This window comes from Limanda limanda, chromosome 7, assembly GCF_963576545.1.
Source record: "Limanda limanda chromosome 7, fLimLim1.1, whole genome shotgun sequence".
NCBI classification, from domain to species: Eukaryota; Metazoa; Chordata; class Actinopteri; order Pleuronectiformes; family Pleuronectidae; genus Limanda; species Limanda limanda.
In genome coordinates, this window is record NC_083642.1 from 22936193 (window position 1) to 22960428 (window position 24236).

The window sequence follows — 24236 nt, forward strand, 5'->3', positions numbered from 1 at the left end:
AATCAGCACATTTGCTTTGATATGTAATGGATAAATGAGCATTTACACGTATGATGATAACTGTAGCGCCACTTCACCTTTTTATCAACAACCTTTAACTGGAAAGAATGAGATGTGACCTAATTGCTGTTTGTCACATTGCTCCTTCCTGTAGTGGCTTTCTGATTACATGCTCTCTGTGTGTGTGTGTGTTTTCTTTTCCAGTCTTGGAAAAGAGTGAGTTCAAAGACGAGTCCCAGTTCTTCCGTTTCTATGCGGATGAGGAGACGGAGGGAACCAGCAGCAAGAGCAAGCAGCTCCAGCGCAATGACTTTAAACTCATCGAAAACATCTTGGCCAAGTCTCTGGTGGTGAGCTGGAGCACATGCACTCACACACAGACATGTACATTTCCACATTCTCTCACATACATTTATACTGTACATGGAAACATCTATCCTGATTTCAGAATTCTGTCCAAAGTGCCAGACTCACACTATACTGTAGCTTTTGTTTCCCTTACATAAAACTCTTAGAATAATCAAGAGAATGCAAATATATTACCAGTGTATGCTAGTGGTCATGTGATATGCGTTTTAATGCTTGTTCGCATGGACAGGGTACTGAGACTGAGCCAAAATGCTCATGTGAACTAGGTAATTTTGGCTTGAAAATATATTTTTCCCACGAAAATGTAGCAGTTTGGGCCTCAATATGACATATGACACAATGGCTTAATGGTTCCACACAATGCAGGAGAAGTTTTTACATATATTTATATATAACATTTAAATGGGCATGTGTTCAGACTGTACCTATATATACCTGACATGTGCAGTAATATAACATATAGCATACTGTGTATGTACATCCTTAAAATAGAAGAGGAATTCATCATATAGCTAATTAAGCTGACATACTGGCATCAACTATATCCTTCACTCATGTGTGTGTCTGTATGTTCCTTGTTGTCAGCTCACTGGTAGACACAATTAGCAACACTATAAAGAATCAGTCCTCCCCCTCTCGAGACTCGAGGCTACTTTGATGACAATAAAGACCTGGATTTGCTGCATGTGCTCAATCCGCATTGTGATGAGATTTGTCTCATGGAAATATGTTCAACTTCACTGGGATGAAGTCCCTGTTGTGCTGCTACTGACAACAGATAGAAGGAGATGATATACTTAACATTCATCTTTTTTTTTTTTTTTAAGATGGATGGTGTTTTCCAGAGACTTAATTGGAAAGTGAACTGTTGAGTGAAGACTGTTATCATTAGGGAAACCTAGCAGCATCAGCAGCATCCTTGTTTTATATATCAGAGCAGGAAGAAGCCACGCTATCTGGATTTCCGCAAGAAGTGCAAATGGCTTTTTTCTCTTGATTAGCGGAACTAATCCGCCCCCCTGGCTATTACTGGAGTGAAGTGTAGGAACTCTTTATTTACCGCAGCCATCTCCTCTGATGTAACGGCCGAGATCCCCATCTTATCAGGGCCGTGCAGCAGGAAGATGGCCCCAGCAGCTTTACCTAATGGAAGCCGGCTAATGTGTTTGGCGATGACAGCGTTTTACTAAGCCTCGCCCCACTGGGGAATACAATGTGGGAATCAGAGAACATCATCCGAGGCGAGACACCTGACATGCAATAAAAAACACACATTGCAAATGAGCAGGACTTAAAAAGCCAAGACCACCCGGAGAGAGTGGCATATATCAACTTTTTAACACTAAATAAAGCAGAATCAGTGCAGCAAATGAAGAAATTATGTAATTTCTACTGTGTGCAAAAACAGGATCAGAGCCAGATAAAATGTTTATCACTGTAGAATATGTGCATCATGACAATTGTTTAGAGATATGCTTACACATGGTGCAGAAGCAGTCAGTCACCAGTATAAATGTGCAAGTAATTAGGTGATTTTCTCTGTGCTAGATTCACCCTGAGGAGGAAGACTACGGCTTTGAGATCGAGGAGAAAAACAAGGCCATTGTGGTGAAATCTGTCACCAGGGGCTCCCATGCTGAGGTAATGGTCAGCACACACACACATTTTCTCTCACACACACACACACACATACACACATGCCCCGGGATATTAGTTCCAGTAGGTAATGGCTGTCTACTGTTTGGACGGCTGCTGTCAGTCTGCATCCTTTCCCCATGCAGGCCTTTTTTCTGATTGGCAGTAGAGCCATTAGACATGCTTAGTTGCATCACCTTCACATGCACACGCACACACACACAACATTTTCCTCAATGCAGATAAGGCCTTGACAAAACATCTAAAACCTAAATGATTATTTATTTTATTCTGTTACTATACTGTATGTTAAATTACGCAGTACCTTATTAGTATCTACGATTCTATAGTATTCATGAACAGGTGCTAAGAATAGCTGCTGTCATATCCGTGGCTATGTACTTCATAGACTTCTACAGCAAACTCCTGTTTGTGTGTTTTAACAACATCAATCATATTTATTTAACCTAGTTTCCCCCTCCCCCTGCAGTGGGTCTATGCCCCGCAGGGGGTCCCCCCCCCCCAGGTTCAACCACTGCCTTTCAATGGCATGTCTAATGCAAGACCATTCTTCTTTCTTTTCCTTTGATTTTGCCTTTGCCATGATGTTTCTAGCGTTCTTAAAACGTCATGATGATGCCCTAATTATTCCAAGAGTCCAGAGATTGAAAACCTTTCCCTCAGCATCATGAGTTGAACCATCTTCCTCTCCACCACTTTATTTCACAGTAATTTCTCTTGTGAGCCTTCTATTGAAGCACTCCTTTCTGTTATTTTACTAATTTTCCCACATTACTCCTCTTCTCAGTCACTCTCTGGATAATCTCTTCCTTTTCTATTTTGCCTGCTTCCTCCACAGTGAACCCTCTCAGTTTTGCTCTCTCCTCCACTTTTTTTTCTCTTATTCATCCCCCATGCCCCCTGTTTGCCAAAATAACAGGATTGCTAGTTGTGACACAGCCTGTGTGCCAGCCCAGTGAATGAAGCTCAGCTGATTCCCATGGGGCTCTGAAAGGGGCTGAGAGACACTCACTCGCACACTAGGCTCTTTCACTGTATGATACTATTATAGAGAGTCACGTGCAAACCAGCACCCATGCTGTATAGTCACATGCACGCACACACGCACCACACATACATCTCTCCACATTCAGATCGCTGTGAATCCTCCCAGTCGTTCCTACCTCAATCTTGGGCCGTAATCCAAACTTGGGGCCTGGCTCAGCCAAGGCCACCCCACCGGATCTGTGCCCAGGACACTGGACTCACACAGCGGGGGGGACACAGGCGACATTATTCTCACAACGCTGCTGAAGATGTGCAAGATGACTGCATTTAATGATGTGGTTTGTTGGTTTTTAGAAGAAAAAAAGATTTTAGGAGCTGATATCTGACTGTGCAAAGCTGAGGGTTTTTGATTCTCTGAGAGCATGTGCAGTGTATTGGTTTTGTGCAACTGTTATACTGCATGTCAGCATACACTCACCAGGATCTGATAACTCACCACTGGTTTAAAATAGAAAGTTGTGGCTACATTAGAAAGAGAGTGATAGAGAAATGTAAATAAAGTGCATCTCCGCTATTGTGTAACCTGAAAGTTACCCTTCATTCAGGAAATGTGTGCAAATCCAACAGGCAGCAGACTTTATCATGCAGCTTAATCCTATCTGGTAGCCAATCTCGATATGCACTCTCTATAAAAATATTTTTCTTAGGCTGAAAGATGAATGACAAGCCTGAACAGGCTGTTAAAACACTGAGCAGTGCACTCTGGTTTTCTCTCTCGTTTTGGTTTGGTTCAATTACTTCTTTAGTGTCAGACTCAACGTCTACTAGAAAAACATACAACTCCATCCTGGAGGCTAATGAACTGAACAGGGACTTGATTCTGAGTAATAAACAAGTCAGGTAAAAAAACTTTAATCGTGCTTTTTCTAAGACTTTTGCTGCACACAGTTTAGATCTCACTGGGACACGGGGGTGATAATGCACAAATTTAATGACCCCCCATTTGAAAATTATAAGTTAAGATGGAGTTGAAACAAAGTGCAACCTAAAAATAACTGCATTCTGTCCCCCATCTGTTTGTCTGTCTGTGCAGATGGCTGGGCTGCAGGTGGGCAGGAAGATCTTCACCATCAACGAGGACCTGCTGTTCCTCAGGCCGTTCTCCGACGTGGAAACCATGATCAGCCAAGCCTTCTGCATACGACGCTCCCTGAGACTGCTGGTCGCCACCAAGGCCAAAGAGTGAGGGAACACATGGACGCACGCACGCATGCGCTCAAGCACGCACACACGTACATTGATCTCATTGGTTTTTTCTCTTCTAGGATTGTGAAGATCCCTGACAACCCAGACACCCTCTCCTTCAGACTGTTTGGCTCCGCCCCTCCTCATGTCCATGCTGTCAGGAAAGGTGAGTGAGAGCTTCGACTGACTTCTTGAGCCAGTTCAATCACCCCACTGCCTTTTCTAGGTGAATTTCATAATAACTACTTCATGTGTTGAATAACACACGTTAAGGACTCACTCTCTGTAAGAGTACTCCTATCCATTTAGCCTCTCACTTCTATAACACTGTCAGACCTATGATGGACAGATTATATAACGGAAACCGATGCAGCAGAACCAGAGAGCTTCCTTTAATTACCTACATTACCCTAAATACTACTCAGCAATTGACAGCTCGGGTGGAGATTTGAATGCAACCTCAAGCTCCCAACTTCTAGCAGCGTTGATGACTTGAGCTCTTTTCTTTCTAATGCACCCGCAGATACTTTTCACTTTCAAACTTTTGTCTTTAGGCCCAACCCAAGGCAAGGGCCTAAGGGCCACTTAAGGCAATTCATCTGAGTTTATACTGATCTTTCTTGACTAGATAGTATAAATCTTTTTTATGCAGTCGTGCTTCTTAAAATCTTGAAACTTAGCATCTGCCACTTTTTTCATCATCTTAATTCAAATATAATTTTAAATCCTGTAAACACAATATAGATTTCTGTTACAAGAAATCCACATACATCTACCTTTATATAAAAGTACAGGATGGCATCAGTTTTTTGTGTAATGGAAAAGTAATCTGCTGAGTGGTTTGCAAGGTTCACGTGTCCCAGGGAGATGTGATAAAATAAATTTTTCTTAAATTCTATTAAAACAGACGTTTATGACTCTCGCTGGATCTGTCAACAGATTTATAAGAATTTGACCTTGTTATTGCAGCATCACTGTCGGTAATTGTTTACGGTGTCAGAAAGACAAATCATTTCAGAGAAATTCAAAGGAAAGATGAGGTAACCCAAGCCTCCAGCCACCTGTTACGCTCTGCTTTTAGTGAACCTCCATTATGGTTTTTATGGCCACCTGTCAGACAGACAGCCTGCAGTCAGAGTTCAGACCCTTAATAGACACACACACACACACACACACACACACACACACACACACACACACACACACACACACACACACACACACACACACACACACACACACACCATGCTGTGTGATCAGAGCTGCAGAAAGTATAATAGGTAACTGAAAAAAAACATCCAAACCTTTTTCCTTCTCTCTCCTTTTGACACTCTGACCAGATGTCTTGAACTAGCAAATTTAGTGACAAGTTGGATAAGGGATGAATCCCAATGTGTAAACCAGACAGGAGTAGAAGAGGACACGCATACAAAAACAGAGGCGAGGAGATGCTGTTCAGCCAAGGAATGTGATCTTTTTTTAGGCTATTATGGCAGAAGGACTACTTTCCCTTTCTCTCCCCCCTCCTTCTCCTTTTTTCTGTCTTTCTAGTGTCCTGTATCACTTCTGGCTCCCTGCTGGTGAATGATGTTTTTTTTCTTTTGAGGGTCTTTATTTGTGTTTTTTTCACTTCTTAAATCACCCCCCCTTTTTTGCAAGCCATTCATGGGTCAAGTAGCCCTGAAGTCTGGTAATCCTTGGTACCTTGGGAGGAAGTGTTGCCAGCCCTGGTATTTTTAGATTGAAGAAGATGGAGGTGTTGATTGGACTCCCAGGCTGTAAAGCCATTAGCAGGTCGGGGACATTGTGTTACATAATTTTCTGTTTTTCCTGGAAAAACAAAAAGAGTGAGGTCAAGTAGAAATATGGGAATTTACTCCCAAAAATATCTTCAAATAGAGTCATTGAATAAACTAATTTAATTACATTAAACATTTAAAAATAACACATCTATGGACGTCAGAGACACAAGTTATTAAAGGCCTCTATTCCTCCTACTCGAATGTCTTGTTTTCCATAATAGCCCAATGTGTTGTGTACAGTTCTGCTGTATTTATACCACTCGCTGACCCTTTCCCTCTGACCCTCTGTTGACGCCCTGCAGGCTGGGAGGCAGCGGGGGCAGGTCTCCAGCCCGGCCAGGTCATCCTAAAAGTCAACGGCAACAACGTCAACTGCAGCAACTACGACGAGGTCCTGGAGCACTTTGCTGCGCAGGACACACACCAGGAGCCCCTGCAGACGGTGAGGGGACACGGGGAAACTGGAGTTTAGAGTTTAAATGTGGCATTTATTGAGAATTGGGCAGCACAAGGTTGCGGTTGTTCACACTGCTGTCTCAGAACAAGAAAGTCGTGGTTCAATTCCCGGTTAGTTCGGCCCATGTTACTGTGGGGTTTTCACACTAAAACAGTTTCTCCAACGTTCTTACACATTCCAAAAAACATGCAGACTGAGGTTAGGTTAATTGGAGACTCTGTTGACCTTGTGTGTGAATGTGAGAGTGAATTGTTTGTCTCTGTATGTTGCCCCTGTAATGTGGACTGAGGACCTGTCCAACCTTTCCCAATGTCAGCTGGAATTGTCTCCACCACCCACTGCGACCCTCAGAGGCTAATGAGAAAAGATGGATTTATTGAGAATATTTAACAAATACAACTAATAACAGACAAAATATCAGTTCTTTTGTGTGTTACTATGACTTTTGCTGTAACAGGACATTTCCTGAATGCTTTATTTATAATACTACTTAATGCCATGAGATATCATGATTAGAATTGGCTTTAGCATTGATAGTTAATTTACTTAATCTTTCAACAATGTGGAACAGTTCACAGAAAGCCCAAGTGACCCAGACATTCCCGCTCTGAGATGGATCATAAAACATAATTAGCGGAGCTGGAGATAGATACAGCAGCTTAATGTTTGAGAAGAAAAACGCTTCTGTGATTCCATCGACTTTGCAGCGATTCCATCGACTTTGTCGGCGTTCTTGGCTCCAACACTGGGTGGCCTAGTAATCTCTCAACATAAATTACTGGCTGTCAGTGGCGCTGCAGGCGACAAATAGTGAGAGTTAAATATTGTTCAACTCGAAATACCCTCCTGCCCCAAGAGGAAAAAGTAGCCCCATGGTATTTCAGACGATTCCTGTTTCCAAGAAAGCTCAAGGTTTATTCTGTGTTAAAGTAATCATTGCATATTTAGCACTGTTTCCAAATTGGGTCAGGACTAGACACTTGTATTTACACTTGGCTTTACATGGCTAACGTCTAAAATGACAAACTCCCACCGGGTTGTTTTGACATTCCTGCAGCAGCAATCCATGTCTACAGGCAGTATTTCACAAGGCTGCAGACAGAGTAGGATCTCCTCCTCACTGTATAAAGCTCAGCGTTTAGTTTTCTTCTGTTGAGTCCGACTGACTCTTCTGATAAACCCCCTCTGCTCTAAGTGAACAGTGAACAGACTCAGCCTCATTTTGGATTTCTTCCAGTATACATTTGCGGGTTCAGTTACCAGCAGGAAAAAATTACCAGGATGTTGTTGATGTGGCTGACTGCACTGCTGAGTTCAGGCTGTCGCAGTCAGCCCTGACTTCCTTGTCAGGTGAAAAGTGTCTGCAGGGAATAAATACTTGTGATTATTTCCTTCATATTCTGTTGTTTAAAACACTTTCACCTAAATATACCATAATCCTGCTTTGTCTTGTCAGCTTTGCTCATTTAACACTCACTTCCTCCTCCACTCAGTTCCTAATTTTAAACCTCATGATGATTTACTTCATATTACAGATATACGCGATTCTATAATTGATCAATACAGTACATATAAATCAAATCAGAGGAATTGTAATTCTTACAGTAAATCCTCACATACAAAAGATATGTGTAATCTATCATGTTGTAAATACACTAAGACTAAGACTCACATGCTTGTCAGGTGAAGTGTCTGTGTCCATGGAGTGAAAATACTTGAGATTATTTCCTCTCAAATCTGTCGTATGAAATGCCTTCACTTAAATGTACCAATATCCCCATTCTTTCTTTTTCATGCTTTGGCTTTTTTCATTTTTGAAAAAGAATCTCTGTCCCTTTCTGCTCATTGCATTCTCACTTTCTCCTTCACTTCACTACACCAAACAATGATGCACAGTATGGCAGATTAGAAGTCAAGTCTTATTGTTCAGCGTTGATCTGTTTCCTACAGTGTCAGTGGGTGTACCGGGCATTCGAGGATGCGGAGGAGCTGCAAAGAGACAGAGGTGAAGGTGAGAAGGAGGAGAGTCCTTTCAGTCCTTATCCAGTGGAGAACGGATCAGACCACGAGGAGGGGAGCGGCACTAATGGAACAGGTGACGTTACTTCCTGTGAAACAGCCTCTGAGTGCACGTTTCTTCTCTTTCGTTAAATCTGACATTACATAATTGTTTCATTAAAGTTTTTCTTCTGTAACACTTTATTTTTCTATTATCTTCAAATTCCTTTTAATTCCTTATTATCATCATTATTATTACTATTATTATCATTACAACTGTTATATAAGAGAAAAAGTTCAATACTTTGAAACAGAAAAACAGTGCCTTTACCAGATGTAGTGCTTATAATAACAGAGCAAGTTTCATGTGTGGCCCATCCTGCATCAAAACATACCTGAACAACATGAGTGTTACTTGGGAGTGTCCTGTGTTATGAACTGTAGCAGTTTTGTGCGTGATCACAGATTGATTGCAGACTCGATGTCAGGAAAAAAACTAACTTCTGTCTCTGCAATAACGTTACATGGAACAATATTTTCCACCTCGATGGCTATTTCAGATGACCTCTGAATCGGGTCATAGTTACTGTGGCAGTAAAAAGTGGGTTCAGCACTCGGCAATTTGCTCTGGAAATAGAAAATTCACTGCTGAAAATTACATACGCTCACACTACAGTCATAGGACGTCATCCAGTAACATTCGGTTTTCCTACTGTATTTACACTAAGTGGCCAGTTTTTCCGACAGAGCAGTACACTGTGTACTTTTACATGCGTCAATGCGAAAGGGATTTATAAAATCATTGTATTTCTACCCAGAGCTGATGGGGTGCTACTAACATAACATGAGGCACGACTCTACCTCTACTCCTCCTCCTGACTTCATAATGGTTAACTTGAGTTTATTCAAATGACATATATTGAGTAATTTCAACATTGTGCTCCACAGATTGTCGGCTGGGGAGGCTTTCCCTCTCCGATGAGCTGCCTCTGGTCAGTCTGACGGTGGATAACGTCCACCTGGAGCACGGCGTGGTCTATGAGTATGTCAGCACTGCCGGCGTAAAGAGCAACGTGCTGGAGAAGGTTGTGGAGCCCAAAGGTTGCTTCAACCTCACTGCTAAGGTAGTTATGAAAAGATGAGGTGAAGTATTTGGGTTAGCTGACGGCTACTTATTCTAGAATACAACTCGGGAATCCGGCATCAAGTCATACTACTTACTTTGGTTATTTCTTCCACTTGTCCCAACCTGTTCCCTGTTTGTAGCTCATTGATAATAAGTTGTTTTATTATATTACTATTGAAGAGATCTAAAAGCAGCTAATTGCCATCCCTTGTGGTTTAAGCTGTTGTTGATGTTGCCGCTACTCTGAATTTGATTTTTATCTTGATTGTGACGGAATAAACTTTGACTGTAGGAGTGTTCCATCCTCACTGATGTTTCGTGTTTCTACAGATCCTGGAGGCATTTTGTGCTGACGACAGCCTTTTTGTTGGTAACTGCAGCCAGCTCATCTCCCAGAGCGACAGAGTGGTTACCATGCCTCAGTACGAGTTCAGACAAATCTGTGACACCAAGCTGGAGAGTATCCGACGCCGTATCAGTAGCTATCAACAGGTACAAGGACACAATTCTACTTTCTCTTAAACATATTGCACATAAATACAGAACATATATATATATACTGTCAAACCAGATGTGAATTGTTATACATAAATATGTCCTCTGCTCATTCACATTGACCTTAAAAGCACGAGTTCCCTTGTTGACTTACACACCAGTATCCCCACATTTATTTGAAAATATCTATAATCTCTATTCTTCTCTGGGTATTTCTTACTGGCTCCTATTATTCAGACACTCACATGCTTTTTAAAGTGTTTACAACAGCTAAGGTTTTTAGAGGCTTCTCTGTGGAGAGTGAAAGCGGGTCAAACACTATGTTACTGATGTCAATACACATTCTTTTTTATATATTCTTCTTTGGATTTAGGTCATACGTCAGTTTCTATACAGCGCTCTCATAAATATGATCAAATATCGCCCCTCCCAAATCTCTATACACTTTTTAAGCTTGAATAATACATCTGATATTTAGAATGTACTTGTCCTTGACCTTACATTTTAAGAACTCTTGGGCAATACATTACGTTATTTAACTTGATTTTGTCTGACTGCATGTGTTGAATCCCTAGTAATGTTTTCTGCTACAGTGACAATGTTTTGTCAGTGATTATTAGAATCATGTATTACTAATATTAGAATCATGTATTACTAATATTAGAGCTGTCAGTCACATGCAGTTTGTATTTTCACTAAACTTTTTCCACACTTTTCTTATTCATCATTCCTTCCTTCCTTTTTTAAACCCAGTTTGCCCTGGAGCTGAGGAACAAGGTGTGGCCCTCCTTCAGGCAGGCCGGCGTCCACACTCACCCACTGGGTTGCATGGACTTTGTTCCCACCAACTGCCACATCAACCTGATGCAGGTTTCCTACCCCAAGTGTGCTACCTCTGCCGGCAGGACTTTCAGCATCCGCTTCGGGCGCAAAAACTCCCTGTTTGGCCTGGACCCTGATCAAGGTAGAGACAGCACACACACAAGCTGCTTTCAGACATGCACTGAGCTCCAGATAATCTCCTGACATTCTCCAGAGTGTGTGAGACTGCAAATGTCCGTGTGAGAGTCTTCAGACATTCTCCAGAGTTTCTCCAGACAGCCCCCCTTGTAAGAACTCAGAATAATGTCCGAATGAGATGATGTGACAACACAGTGGGAGAGGCTCTGCACGCCTGAGTGGATGTGTTGATGCCATTTCTAACACGCAAAACTGCAAAATGTCCAGCCTCAATTGTGCACATCCTCTGGAGTTCATGTCTGAAAACAGCTTTACACACAACTCTCTCCAAGAAGATTTGAACATTAGCTCAATCTCAGTAACCACTGCCACATCCAAGCTTCACTGAGATCCAACCTCTTCATGATAATACAGCGTAACCTGCTTAACATGGACTCAGTGATCATTTCGCCTAATTACCCTCTATGAGCATTTTAAATGCTGCAGCACCGGGGTGGGAACTCCAGCCCCCAACTCCTGCAGCAGCCGTAAGGTCTCAAAAAACGCATTCTCATGGTAAATTAGATGAGTGGTTTGCCATTAAGTCTCCATTAGCTCCAGGCCATACTATTGACATGAAAAGTGAATGAATGATGTCAGCAAAGACGGCGCCTGGAGGCAGTGTAGGAATGTGGGCCATTCACTCACTGCTGCTGCTGAGGTCAAAGGGGAGAGAAGAAAGCGAGAGGAAGGGATTGATTGGAAGTGGAATGTAAATTCACCGTGGAATCGTTTCAAGAGAGAGAGAGAGGAAAATGCAAGATAAACCTTTAATCCATGGATACAAAAAGTATAGTCCTGTCTCGCATCTACATGACTTTATTATGATGCAGCTGGATATTAACGAAGAGTCTCGAGGCTTAAACACTGAACTCCTGCTACTCTCTGCAAAGATGAAAATGCAATACAGCTGTCTAGACAGCAGACATTTAGAATTGCTTACATTGTTCCAGTTTGCCTCGTCCTCATCTTTCCTCTCTGCACCAGCTGCCAGTGAGACATCTGCCTCGCAGTTGCACTAGTGAGATGTTCTCTTCAGCTCTGGTGTTTTTTATTATGTGTTCTGCAGACAGCCACAGGGATGATGGTTTCTCCAGCGAGAGCATAGCCAGCCTTTAGTGCTGCAATTAGAAACTGAATAAAATGGTGAGGTGTGTTACCTGAGGTGAAAGATTCCTGCGTTATTACTCTGGGCATTAAAAGAATGTCTGGAATGTATGTAACATGTCTTAAGGGCTTTCTGCTCACTGTGTTCTGCACTAATAGCATATACTCCCAGGTTGATAGGAAGAATATAATCCGTCAGCAGTTTTGATACATATGCGGTAATTATATCAGAAGTAAAGAGGTAAAGAGGGTTTTTTAATCCTGCTCTTGCTGTGCGTATCAGTCACACTCGCAAGTGCCCTTTTAGAAGTTGTTTTACATTAAGTTCAAATGGAGAACAGACAAGAGTGTTACTTCATAGGTTTTGGACATCTGGGCTAAATTAAATTGTTATTTCATTGTTTTTTTTACTCAGCCACTACTAATATGTTGTTTCTCCTGTCCCATTTTCCTCTTCTCTTCTCTCCTCTCCTCTTCTCTCCTCTCCTCTTCTCCTTTTCTTTCCTGTAGCACTACTGAACCCTATGTCCCACACCCAGCATTGTGTGACCAGCATGGGAGCTCCCTGCTGGAACTGTTCCGGCCTAGAAGGGGATGAGGTGGATGGCAACAAGGACGGGGCCGTGGACGGAGACGAGGGGTTGATGGACAGGCGACGGAGTGGCCATGGCGAAGGTGGTCTGAGCTTCCTGCTCAAACACGAGGACACAGAGACCCAGGACGCCTACATTCACTTGTACAGCCGCCTGGATGTTGCTGTGCGGGAAATGAAGCAATATGTCACTCAGATCGATGTGTAAGTGTCACCAAAACTATAAGTACATTGATCTGGTGCAACAGAAAAGCATAAATCCATTTTAATATTAATATGGATATTATTGTTTCTTTGATCTGATTCCATATCACCCTCTCATCTCTAACCCTGTTGACAAGTGTCATCTTTCTATTAAAAATAAAAGCGTTTACTCCATTCAGAAAGTATTTTTCAGCTTCAGCAGCTGGTGATATTATCAAATATTGGCAGGCGCACAGTGTTTATATGCAAGTTGATGATTTTCATAGGCTTCATAGTGACATTTCGAGATCTTTGCATAAATAGCTACGAGCTGTTATCCCTGCATCGGCCTCCCGAGGCTGTTCGTCAGCCTCTCTTTGTCTATCTGCCCTTTTCCTTATTTAAAGCTCAGGATTTACAAAAGGAACATTCTTCAGGCCCAAAATATTTATGGGCCCGGATAACATCGAGGAAAAAAGACGCATATTGTGTGTCTGTGCAGAGGGAAGGGGTGTGAAGATGTGTGTGTTGGATAGTGAAGGCGGGATTACTGTATTTAAAAGTAAGAATAATACTGTGTTGATACTCAGGATACTATGTATATTGTTTTTTTCTATCCTTTTCCTCTTTAGCCTCTTGTCATCTATCACCGAGCCCACACAGCTCGAAGGGGAAGGTGGGGAACCTCCGGTCTACGAACCATCCCAGCCGTCTCTGGCCCCCTGCGAGGACGGCTGTGACCAGGAGAGAGTGGAGCAAGGAGGCATTAAAAGAGTTTGCTTCAAGGTGAACGAGGAGGACCAGGAGGACTCCGGCCACGACACGATGAGCTACAGGGACTCCTACAGGTAACTGGTTCAAAGACTGGATCGCTAAAGCTGCTTTCAGACCTTCACTGCACTCTCCTGTCATTCTCCAGAGGGGCTGTATGTGAGAGCGCAAATGTTGGAGTGAGAGGCTCTGGACTTTCTGCAGAGTTTCTCCTTCCAGCCCCCTTGTAAAAACTGTGTTTGATGCCAGAATGAACCCATGTGAGATCACAGCAGGAGATCCTCTGGAGGATCACTGAGAGCAAGTTGAAGATGTTTCTAACACGCAACAGATGCTTAAAAAAAAAAGCAGACAGACTTAGAAATTCAAATGTATGAGGATGATAAATGAGGTAGACACAGATGAAGATGTCAGAGAGATTTCGTCAATAATGTCTGACGCCGGTGTGGATGCGCCGTAAACAAAAGCCTGTGATTTCTGCAACGGAATTATTTAATACCTCGCACCTCTGCCTGCTGCAGCGACCCTCAGCTGAACGCTCCAGAGATTTCTCTTCTGTTGTGAACACGTCTGAGTAAAGAATCTCCTGCTGTGTCCAAACCCAATTGGTCGACATTCTCCAGAATACATATCTGAAAACGACTCAAGAAAAAGCAGACTCCATAAACTTGCTCAAGTTTAAAATGTTATCATGGTTTCCAACTTTAACCTAACTAGCTTAAAAAAGAATGATCTTTCTGAATCCAGTCGAATCTAATATTACAGAGTAAAATTTTCAGTCTTTATTTCTCTAATAGCTGCTCTATATAAATCACTATTAATAGTTGTTATGATCGTTGTCAAAAAACCTAATATAAACCAGATATAACAAAGAAGAAATGAGACACCATCGTTTTACACCTACATTTCTAACAGGACTCCATAAAACATAACCCCTGTAATAATGCTCATTTCCCCCCATTGGAGGCTACAACTCATTCCAGATGTTGGCATTTTAACCAAGATGGAGAGCTAAAAATGACTTCAAAATGTTTTGGTCAGATCTGCTTATGTCATTTGCTTATTGCAAGTTCATTCAGATGTTTCTGTGTGCGCGCGTGTGTGTGTCTGTGTGTGCCTGTGTGTTTTTGTACAGTTCATTGGGCAGTGCTCCACTGAGCCCCACCCTCCACCACCCACTAAGATGTAGTTATTGGTTGTTGGTGCGGTGGGCTGGTGTATAATACAGCCAAATGTTTGGGGCGCGGCCTCCTCACCCACTCTGTCATTACAGCCCGGCCACGGCATGTGAAGCGCAGCTACCTCATCACATTAAAATGTAAAGGAAAATGTAGGCTGCTGTGTGTGTGTGTGTGTGTGTGGTAAACACACACCCACACACACAGCAGCCTACATAACAAACAGTGAGGTGTGGTGTTTACTCAGTGTTTAGAAGACCGGTGGAAAAAAATAAATACACTCTTGAAGGTAGCAGTGCAAGGCGTGTATGTAGATGAATCGTCCAACTTGTAATATTTTGGATTTGAATAAAAGTGCTACTGTGCTTTAGAGGTAGGGGGCGTATCTCTTTTTTTTCTGCTGAGAGGATCAGACATTAAAGCTTTAGGTGGTGACAGACCACAGCGGAGTTAAACAGTCGGAGGTCACGGGCCAAGCACAGCCTGTGCGGGACATAATGTGAGAACAAGGACAAGGAGAAACTGGCTTCTTCTACACACACACTCAGACTGTGTGTGAGTGTCTGTTCCAAGTCTGGTACACTGTGTCTGTCATGAATCATTAGCGTTCAAGTGTGTTGCTGTTAAGACCTTTTGACTGGTGTCCATTCATATCTAGAGTGTGTCCCGATCCAGATTCAGAAGTCATTTCATTTCACTTGCAGCATCACAAAGTGTTAGTAACAGATCTTTTGTCCCTGCCTAAAGTTCTAAAGACACCTGTACACTACTGCTGTTTACTCAGAGAAGAGATCATTTAAAATCAATCCAAGATGCAGCTTTTCTTGTCTTACCCGGCAGAAAAAGTTGTATTCCCTGTGAATTGCATTGTTGGACAATTAACACACACCAACGCTCAAGTGTAGTAATAACATTGGTCCCCATATGGCCACTCCATATAGAAAAAGACGGTATGCAAATTAGACATGGCTACAAGATACAATTAAAGAAGCAGCCTCAGAGGCATCTGTGAATGAGCTTTTCACTGGGATAGCAATGTGTCTGTGAATGCATTCTCACCTGTATCTCAAGCTGTGAATACATCGCCCTATGTAAATCTTAATGCAAGTGTGTGTGCGTTTGTGTGTGTGGGCACGTTTCTTTTAGGTTTAGGCCAGATCTGCTACTATTACAAGCAGGATAATTGTCACAGTGGGGCTCACACATTTGGCAGGAGGTGTGTGAAGCTAAATTTGGAAATCACCTCTTGTGTGTGTCTCTGTGTGTGATAGACTGAGTGTGTATGTCTAAGCATTCAGCTGGAAAACACAACTCTCCATGCCGAAGCAGCCAGAAGGGGAACAATACAGGGACATTGTGTGGGGATTGTGTGTATATTTGGAAACAAATGAAGAGGGAAGCAATGAGAGGACTGAAATATCATAAGATGAAGTTGATTGAGGTAAAGAGGACAAAGACAAGAACATTTACCAGCACACTCAAATATTAGTTTATTATGGTGTGTTTTTATGGGTGTGCGGGAGTGAAAGCCAGCAGAGAATTCATGCCAGACTACTAAAATATCATTATTCTAACTCTCACCCTGTTATTGCAGCAGCTCTGATGTAGCCAGTCTCCTTCCCTTGCAACACAGACACATATTCACACACATTAGGCTCCACAGAACGACCCGGCAGGTCGATACCCACCTATGACACTCCCCACTTTTTCATCCAGCCAAGCCGGATAACGGTATTGTCAGACAAAGCCGATGATATTTTGTAGCTTGTAGTCGCCCCAAGGCCATTAGTCATGCAAATCAACCTGTGAATCACTCAGCTCTCCTCTTAGGGGATCGCCAGCGCACTCACTTGAAGCAATGTATAATTTTGAGCCCTTAAATCTCTCACATGCGCCCGGTAATCATGTCAATTCACGTATGACATATAAAATGCCAGACTTAAGTCTCTTTTTTTTTCAATAAAACTTTCCTAGAGTGGGAAAAGTTCTCACGCACCAGCATGAAGTAGTAGACTGATAACTTAGCCATAACAAACAGACAGAACTGAAAAGAGTATGTGTTTATGAAAGAGGAGCTGAGCTGAGCTCCAGTCCACAGTTTGATTCTAATGTATGTACAGTATTTATTATCAGGCAAATGTTTTGGAGTCTTAATACAGCCCTAGTTGAGTGAATGCTTCTTTGTGTAACCCAGGGGCTGGTTGTTACTGTGAGAAACATTTAATTACCTTCAGTCTCACACACTGTAAATCAGAAAAGGCCTTCACATCAGAGGGATTATTTGGCAGCATAATTACAAGACACACACATATCCCCTCTGTGGTTTAACATTGGAATGAACCCCTTTCTCCACGTATAACACATTTTTAATGTTTGTGTTTGTATGTTTTCTGCATTATTGCAGTGAATGCAACAGCAACAGAGACTCGGTCCTGTCCTACACCAGTGTGAGGAGTAACAGCTCGTACCTGGGGAGCGATGAGATGGGATCAGGTAATCAATGAACTGATGATATGAAAGGAAATTCAGTTTTTTCTGGCCGTCTTTGATGAAACAATGATCAGTTCAGAACCTATGCATGAGAAAAAGTGAATTCAAGATAAACAACATAAGCTAGGCTGAGGCAGATATACGATTCCTGTGTGTCAAACAAAGACAATAAATAATGCATGTTTGCATAGATATAGATCAGTAGTTTCTAACTTGTTATGCTCTTTACTGTGTGGTGATGCTGGTCATATATCATGGTAATGCTGTTAATATGATATGAGAAGACTGTGGTCAGATATTTTAGATCCAACATTTCATAGACGTCACAGCCACAAAGCTCATTATGTGTTTATCATCACATTGTTTTAATCAACAGCCTGTAATTCAGAGCATCAGAATTTACATTAACAGATGGATAGAGATTGTTTAACACGTGCAGATAGTCAAATAGAAGTGAGTACCGGTGTCCTAAAGTCTGATCCCTCCCCATCCATTTGTTTGGTGTTTTATCGGCTGCCAGGGGACGAGCTGCCATGTGACATGAGGATTTCCTCGGACAAACAGGACAAGTTGCACGGCTGCCTGGAGCACCTTTTCAACCAGGTAAGCTGCATTTGTGCAGGCAAGGTGCCATTGTGTGTTTAACAAAACCTTAAAGCTAGGGTTGGTAATCCTGGAAAAGTTAGTAAGAGCACTGTGAACAAATGCAAATGATACGTTTTCTGTGACTTGCTCACTTATGTCTGACTTTCATCTCTGCTTCAGTGGTGTGTGTCTCTCCTGCTGAAGACTCCGGTCATGAAACAAATTACCAATCCTACCTTTAACCGTAGTCAAATGTAAATTGATACAAAATCTTTCAATGTGAGCCAACTAAACTGCAGTTTAAAATACAGCCAAGACATGTGAGACAAGGAAAAAAGAACACACACACACACACACACACACACACACACACGTGTCAGCTTTAACCACCCCCCTCTGCCAAACCATTTGGAACAGATGATTGTGATAGTAATCAGTCAACATCTGGGCCGAGTTACCTCTTGGAGCTCCGTCTGTCCTCTGGTCAGGATCCTGCTTTTCTCTCTCATCTTTCACTTGACTTCCTTTCTTTCAGTAATTCCTCCACCTTTCCCTCTTTCTTCTCTCTCACACACAACCACACACAAACACACACACACATTGACTTTAACTGATATGTGGATTCAGTTAAAGACATCCATACCTTTTTTTTTTTCTCCTCTTACCAACATTTGATGTTGTTTGACTCCACGTGGGGTACAACCCTCTTTGACTGCTCTACTTTTTTTCCACATGGAAACAGCAGCTCATGGGGTTGCAAACACACTCCAGCCTTGTTGTCTTTAATGCTGAAAGAACCAGATTAAAAGTTAAAAGTTATTGCAGAGTTGTAAGTGTGTGTGAGCATGTGTGTATGTTTGAATGACACAGAAAGAAATGAGGTAGCAGGCAGAAGAAAAGAAGTTGATGCGTGTTGAGAATGAGGTATGAACAAAGTCTGATTGATTACCTGACAATTTGTGTATGTGTGTGTGTGCGCTTTTATTCCCGCACAAAGGTTGACTCCATCAACAGCCTCCTGAAAGGATCTGCCATGACCAAGGCCTGTGAGGAGACCAAGCACTTTTATTCTGACCACAGCCAACCAGGTACATATTTTGTTTATGTCTGTGTGCGCACATGCTTATACTATGTGTGTGTGTATCAGTGTTGGCTTGTGTCGCCTTGTTTCTGTTACACAAAGACACGCACCGTCACACATTTCCTGTTTTTTATGTAAACAGAGTTTCGCCAGACCGAGGACTGGACAGTCCGTTGTCGCTATGTCATCCAAAAGAATATTCAGGAAGACCCCTGGAACCTACCCAGCTCTATCAAAACCCTGGTGGAGAGCCTGCAGAGATTCGTGGACGGTTAGTTGAACACACACACACACACACACGGCACATGTACACTCTGCAGCCATGTGGACGTATACAGTTTCAAACAGTCATTCCACCTTTGTTTTCCTTCTGCCCCTACAGATGGAAAGAACCAGCTTCTCCTGGCTCTGCTCAAGTGCACAGGTAGAGTGACATGTCAGTGTTAGACAGGAACCAGTTCATATTCATATTTAGAGCACAGTAGTGGCAGAAAATCAGACTAGATAGAGCCCGGCTCTAATTTTCCATTAAATCTCCAGAAGAGAAGTGAAGACAGGCTGAGCAATCTCTCAGCAGACCTCGAGCAGGAAAGGTCCCATAAGTGGAGTATTTTAAATGATTGCCGTTTAGAGCAATTTGCAAATGAGATCATCCATCATATGAAGTTACAGCCAGTTCTACCTCAGGACATCTGTAGGGCCTAAAAAAAATCTTCAAAGGATGATTCATTTTCAAATGATTTATTTAAAATGATTTATTTAAAATATCATGATTCTGTTTATGTTGCAATATACATCCTTTAATTAGGCTGTACTTTTATTATCTCTATATCTTTTAATTTAGTGACACCAGCAGAAAAATAGTGGTTATAATAGCCCCATGTCATGTATGTTTTCGTTTCTTCACATTTGCTTCATTGCCAAACATGAAGCAGATGTTTAAATTTACTTAGTTTCCAGAATAATTTAATAATTCTAAAAAGTCCGAGTTGTCAGAAAAGCTTTCCTTTTCCAGAGAGGGATCATTTCCAGGTTGAGGCCAGTTGTTCGATGTGTTTGTACAGAAAAGGTTCGGTGTCGAGGCACATGATGCTCCAATCACTTTGAACTTTGCACGGTGGCATATGGTGATAGTTAATGGGACACATGCTCTCAGGGGCTGTCAGGCTAATGGAATTAAGTATTTGTATTGGAGCAAGTCCAAGACATGTTAAAACGAGGACGGTTAGAGTGCTTTACCCTCTCCTGCCCACTGACCTTCTCACCTTGTTCTCCTTTGCCTCTCTTCCTGACTCCCCTCTTCTCTCCATACACTCCATACAACCCCTTTCTCTGTACCTGCTCCAATGCACTGTCCAACCTCCACCACCAGATACGTCTCTGCAGCTGCGCAGGGATGTGATCTTCTGCCAGGCGGTGACGGGCGCCTTGTGCACGCTGGCCGAGCAGCTGCTGGCGGCGCTCCGGTCGCGCTTCAACAACGCTGGCGAGTACCAGGAAGACGGCAAAGAGACCAGCCGCAAGTGGCTGGAGCAAATATCCGTCATCGGTGTTCTGCTGCACTTCCAGTCCTCGCTAGCACCGCACCTGGTGAGGACAGAGGGTTTTTAATATGTGATACAAGTTGATGAGATCTCACCCAGGGGTGGATCCAGGTGCCAGGCCAGGGGGGCACTGGCCCCAACTGAAATCTGATTGGCCCCTGAAGTGCCCCTGTCCAGTCGCTTACTAACAATGCTAACAGGAAATATGAAGATTAGTAGGAATTTTAACTTTTGTAAAGAACTCATTGTGCTTGAACAAGGAACAATTTTCAAAATATACTCAATCATGTGTGTTTTTTAATCAAAGCTACAGAGCTAACAGTAAACAAGGACTGACTTAAATTTGAATGTGCACTTAAATCTGGAATTTTGCCTCAATGTTGGACATATAATTGGCCCCTCAGTGTTAATTGTGGCCCCTGTATGGCCCCTGATTTAGAAAAATCTAACAAACTTAATCATTGTGTGCATTTCCTGTTGTATCCACGTTGGTAATGTGTCACTCAATCAAATACCCTGGGTTTTTATGGATTTCTTGCCATATAGCTGTCTTCACAACTATCAAAACCCACCTGGCGTGACCTGAACGTTTTTTACTCTCCTCTTACAGAAAGAGGAACGGACCATGCTGGAAGATACCAAGGCGGCCCTGTTGGACTTGGACAAAGTCACTGTGTTCTTCAGGCAACTGGAGGACGAGTGTCTAGTCGCAAGTAAGAGACTCCACAAACAAAGACTGACTTGGCCCTTTCAAACCAGACGGCTGCTAATAAGCAGCTGTATGGTTTCACCAGCTCTGAATAATGTTCCATTATATGGATCTATGGTAGCTATTGAGGGCGAAATTGTCATTTTGCCATAGCAGATTTAATTTTCGTTTCAGTGAGGAGCGACTGAATAGGGAGCTAAAACAACACTATAATGGATCCATAAATCATCTTACACAAGGGCAGAGCATGTAGTTTCTTTGTCCTTTCATTACAGATAACATGGTTCCTCCTGACAGGCTGTTCACGGCATCATTCAAACCTCAGTTCTAAAACACATGGCCAAAGCACCTAGAGAAAACATTACAAATAAATACACATACACATGTTATATTCTTTCATCGACATGTGTGTGCTACAGTGGAGAAATGTTCTCTCAGAGCATAACAATGCTAAATTTGTGGTTTGGACAGGGTCCGTCCTCAAAACGCTCAAGGTCAGAACACAGCGGTGTACTGCCGCGGTCTGACGATGCACCTGGTTTGTTTAAAGGTGGCCATTGTCTGAGTCCTGACCTGCGTGTGTATATAAAGTATATAAGACCCGGGGCCTATTGGGGCCTTTAATAACCTCAGTATCTGTATTCACCGAAGGTACTGCAGGCGGCCAGAAGCCTTAAAGCCCGCAGATACAAATGACAACATCATCCTGAATCAGTTCTCTTTTCAACGGCCTCAATATGGCCAGCAGAGATTGCCGCTCAAAGGGAAAGCATAACATGCATTTCCCATTATAGGAGGAGTCGGCAAAGCTATGGATGAGGCAGGGATTTACTATTCTAGGTTTTACGCTCGGCAGATGGAAATATTTGGAGTTTGCATGCATACATTGTGCACAAACCGCTGCATAAACATGTAACACATTGACTTGGTCATTTATGTTGTACTTTATTTATTTCATATGACAGATATTTAGTCGTGAACAAAGTGTTCAGACTCTTTCACTTTCAAGGGAAGAATAGTTTCTAACCAATCTACTTTCCTGCAGTTGAATATTCAGCTCAGGTTGCCGCAGCGTCCATTCGACAGTATTGATTTGTTAATGGCGTCTTCCGCAGGCTGGGAGCTAAAGTAAAAGGCAGAACGCAGCACAGAGTCTGTAACTCTGAAGAGTCTGAGTTCAGCCTCAAGACTCACAGCCAATTCCACAGGATTACATCTTGATGGTTTCTCAAGGAAAGAGCGCTGACCCTAGAGGTCGCTCAGTAAAGGTCATCTTTTCCATTATCTGACAACTGCTCGTGTCTTGCAGTCGCAAAATGTTAGGAGGCGTCAGACTTACAAATGATTTCTACTTGTGTTTTGATGGTAGGATTGGAAAGGTTACTGCTCTGAAAACAAGTGACACAGTAATGACAAATTCTTTTAAATAGCGCAATTGTTTCAGTTGCATAAGAATTTTTTTAAGAATAAAATGACAATGACATTTTGCAATATTATTTCCCAGCTGCTCCTAACATGACTAGTACACAGTTAACTACTGTTACATTTAAATAGACCTGTGTCAGTTTTTCCTTTATTGTGTGTTCAGTCCGTCAGTGTCAAGACAAAACTAAAGACGATGGTGGAGACACAGCCAGTTCTCCACCTTCTGTTCTGGAACATGTTATAAAACTGCAGTGATTTTAGTTTTATGAAGTCATTTTAGAAAGACTAACACACACATTATTTGAAATGATGGACGATGCTCATCAATGCAGCATTGCTGACCTTAAAGGCTTATGGAAACCTGCACTTTTAACAGAAATCCAGTGGTAAATGGTTTATTGGAGGTCTAAATACAACCAGAATGGTATTCAGTGAATACCTTTGCAGAGGGCCAACAGTCCCCTAATGACCACATTTGGATTAACTATATCTGTACCAAATTGCACACACATTAATATCAATCATGGATGTTTCTTTTCATTAAGATCCATGAATTATTCTGTGAGAAAAGAAAAAAAAACAGGATCCACCCAGACCTACACCAAAATGTAATGGGTTCTTCCTTGGTTCATGCCCCAGCTCTCTTTTTCTGTTCTTTGTAAAACTTTGCTATTAATTTACTGTTGTTTTCTAATGTTAAATCAAAACAAAATCGACTCATTAGCATTCAGTCTGTAGACATGTGTAAAAAAATATCTTAAAGCCAACACTATTATCAATCAATATGATAACTACTGCCGGTGTGTGTGTTTGTGTATGTTTGTGTTGCAGACACACCGGTGTGTTACCAGGTGGAGGGCAGCCGACAGGCCCTGAAGGTCACCCTGTACCTGGACAGCTGTCACTTCAGCGAGCTGCCCAGTCGCTTGCAGAACGGCGGCAGCCTCAAGCTCCACACGGTCCTCTTCACCAAGGGTAAGACTGAGCGGGCTGAGAACGAGGAACTGGAGAAAGTGAGAACACTGCAGGGGAATAGGTGCAGGGTGTAGATCAGCTGGGAGAGTGTGATGCAATAGTCACATGAAGAAGGGTAGGCTGTTTTCCTTATGATACACAGTACCTCAGCTCAAGCATTTTTTCCATAGAGTATGAATGAACCAAACAAGCCATATATCTCACATGCATTGATTTTATCTTCAGAGAAAATTACTTATGTAGAATTGAGTCATTCGGATACACTCGGTGCCTCATGAAGCCTCTCACTCGTGCACATGTTCCTGATAGCTTTATGTGCTTTTAGTTTTACATTAAATCTTTTTGTTGCCCGTTACAAAATCTCCACCTTTTGCATTCTGTTTTTGCTTCCAAGCTCCTTCTAATCCTCCATCAGCCACAGCCGGTGCTAGTTTGAGTGGACACCACTATGCATCTTGCCCA

At 42.3% G+C, this 24236-nt stretch overlaps 1 protein-coding gene across 1 annotated transcript in view; it reads left to right on the forward strand.

The window, feature by feature from the left end:
• prex1 (phosphatidylinositol-3,4,5-trisphosphate-dependent Rac exchange factor 1) overlaps positions 1-24236 on the forward strand; it is an 85883-nt gene that overhangs the window by 54360 nt on the left and 7287 nt on the right. Inside the window, exons 16-34 of the mRNA XM_061075272.1 lie at positions 205-350; positions 1918-2010; positions 4106-4254; positions 4338-4423; positions 6362-6501; positions 8467-8611; positions 9463-9638; positions 9971-10132; positions 10889-11099; positions 12752-13037; positions 13649-13864; positions 17370-17458; positions 17976-18058; positions 19038-19128; positions 19264-19392; positions 19504-19545; positions 20494-20711; positions 21276-21378; positions 23631-23774. Coding sequence (XP_060931255.1) covers positions 205-350; positions 1918-2010; positions 4106-4254; positions 4338-4423; positions 6362-6501; positions 8467-8611; positions 9463-9638; positions 9971-10132; positions 10889-11099; positions 12752-13037; positions 13649-13864; positions 17370-17458; positions 17976-18058; positions 19038-19128; positions 19264-19392; positions 19504-19545; positions 20494-20711; positions 21276-21378; positions 23631-23774 — 2709 coding nt within the window. The remainder of the gene's footprint in view (positions 1-204; positions 351-1917; positions 2011-4105; positions 4255-4337; positions 4424-6361; positions 6502-8466; positions 8612-9462; positions 9639-9970; positions 10133-10888; positions 11100-12751; positions 13038-13648; positions 13865-17369; positions 17459-17975; positions 18059-19037; positions 19129-19263; positions 19393-19503; positions 19546-20493; positions 20712-21275; positions 21379-23630; positions 23775-24236) is intronic.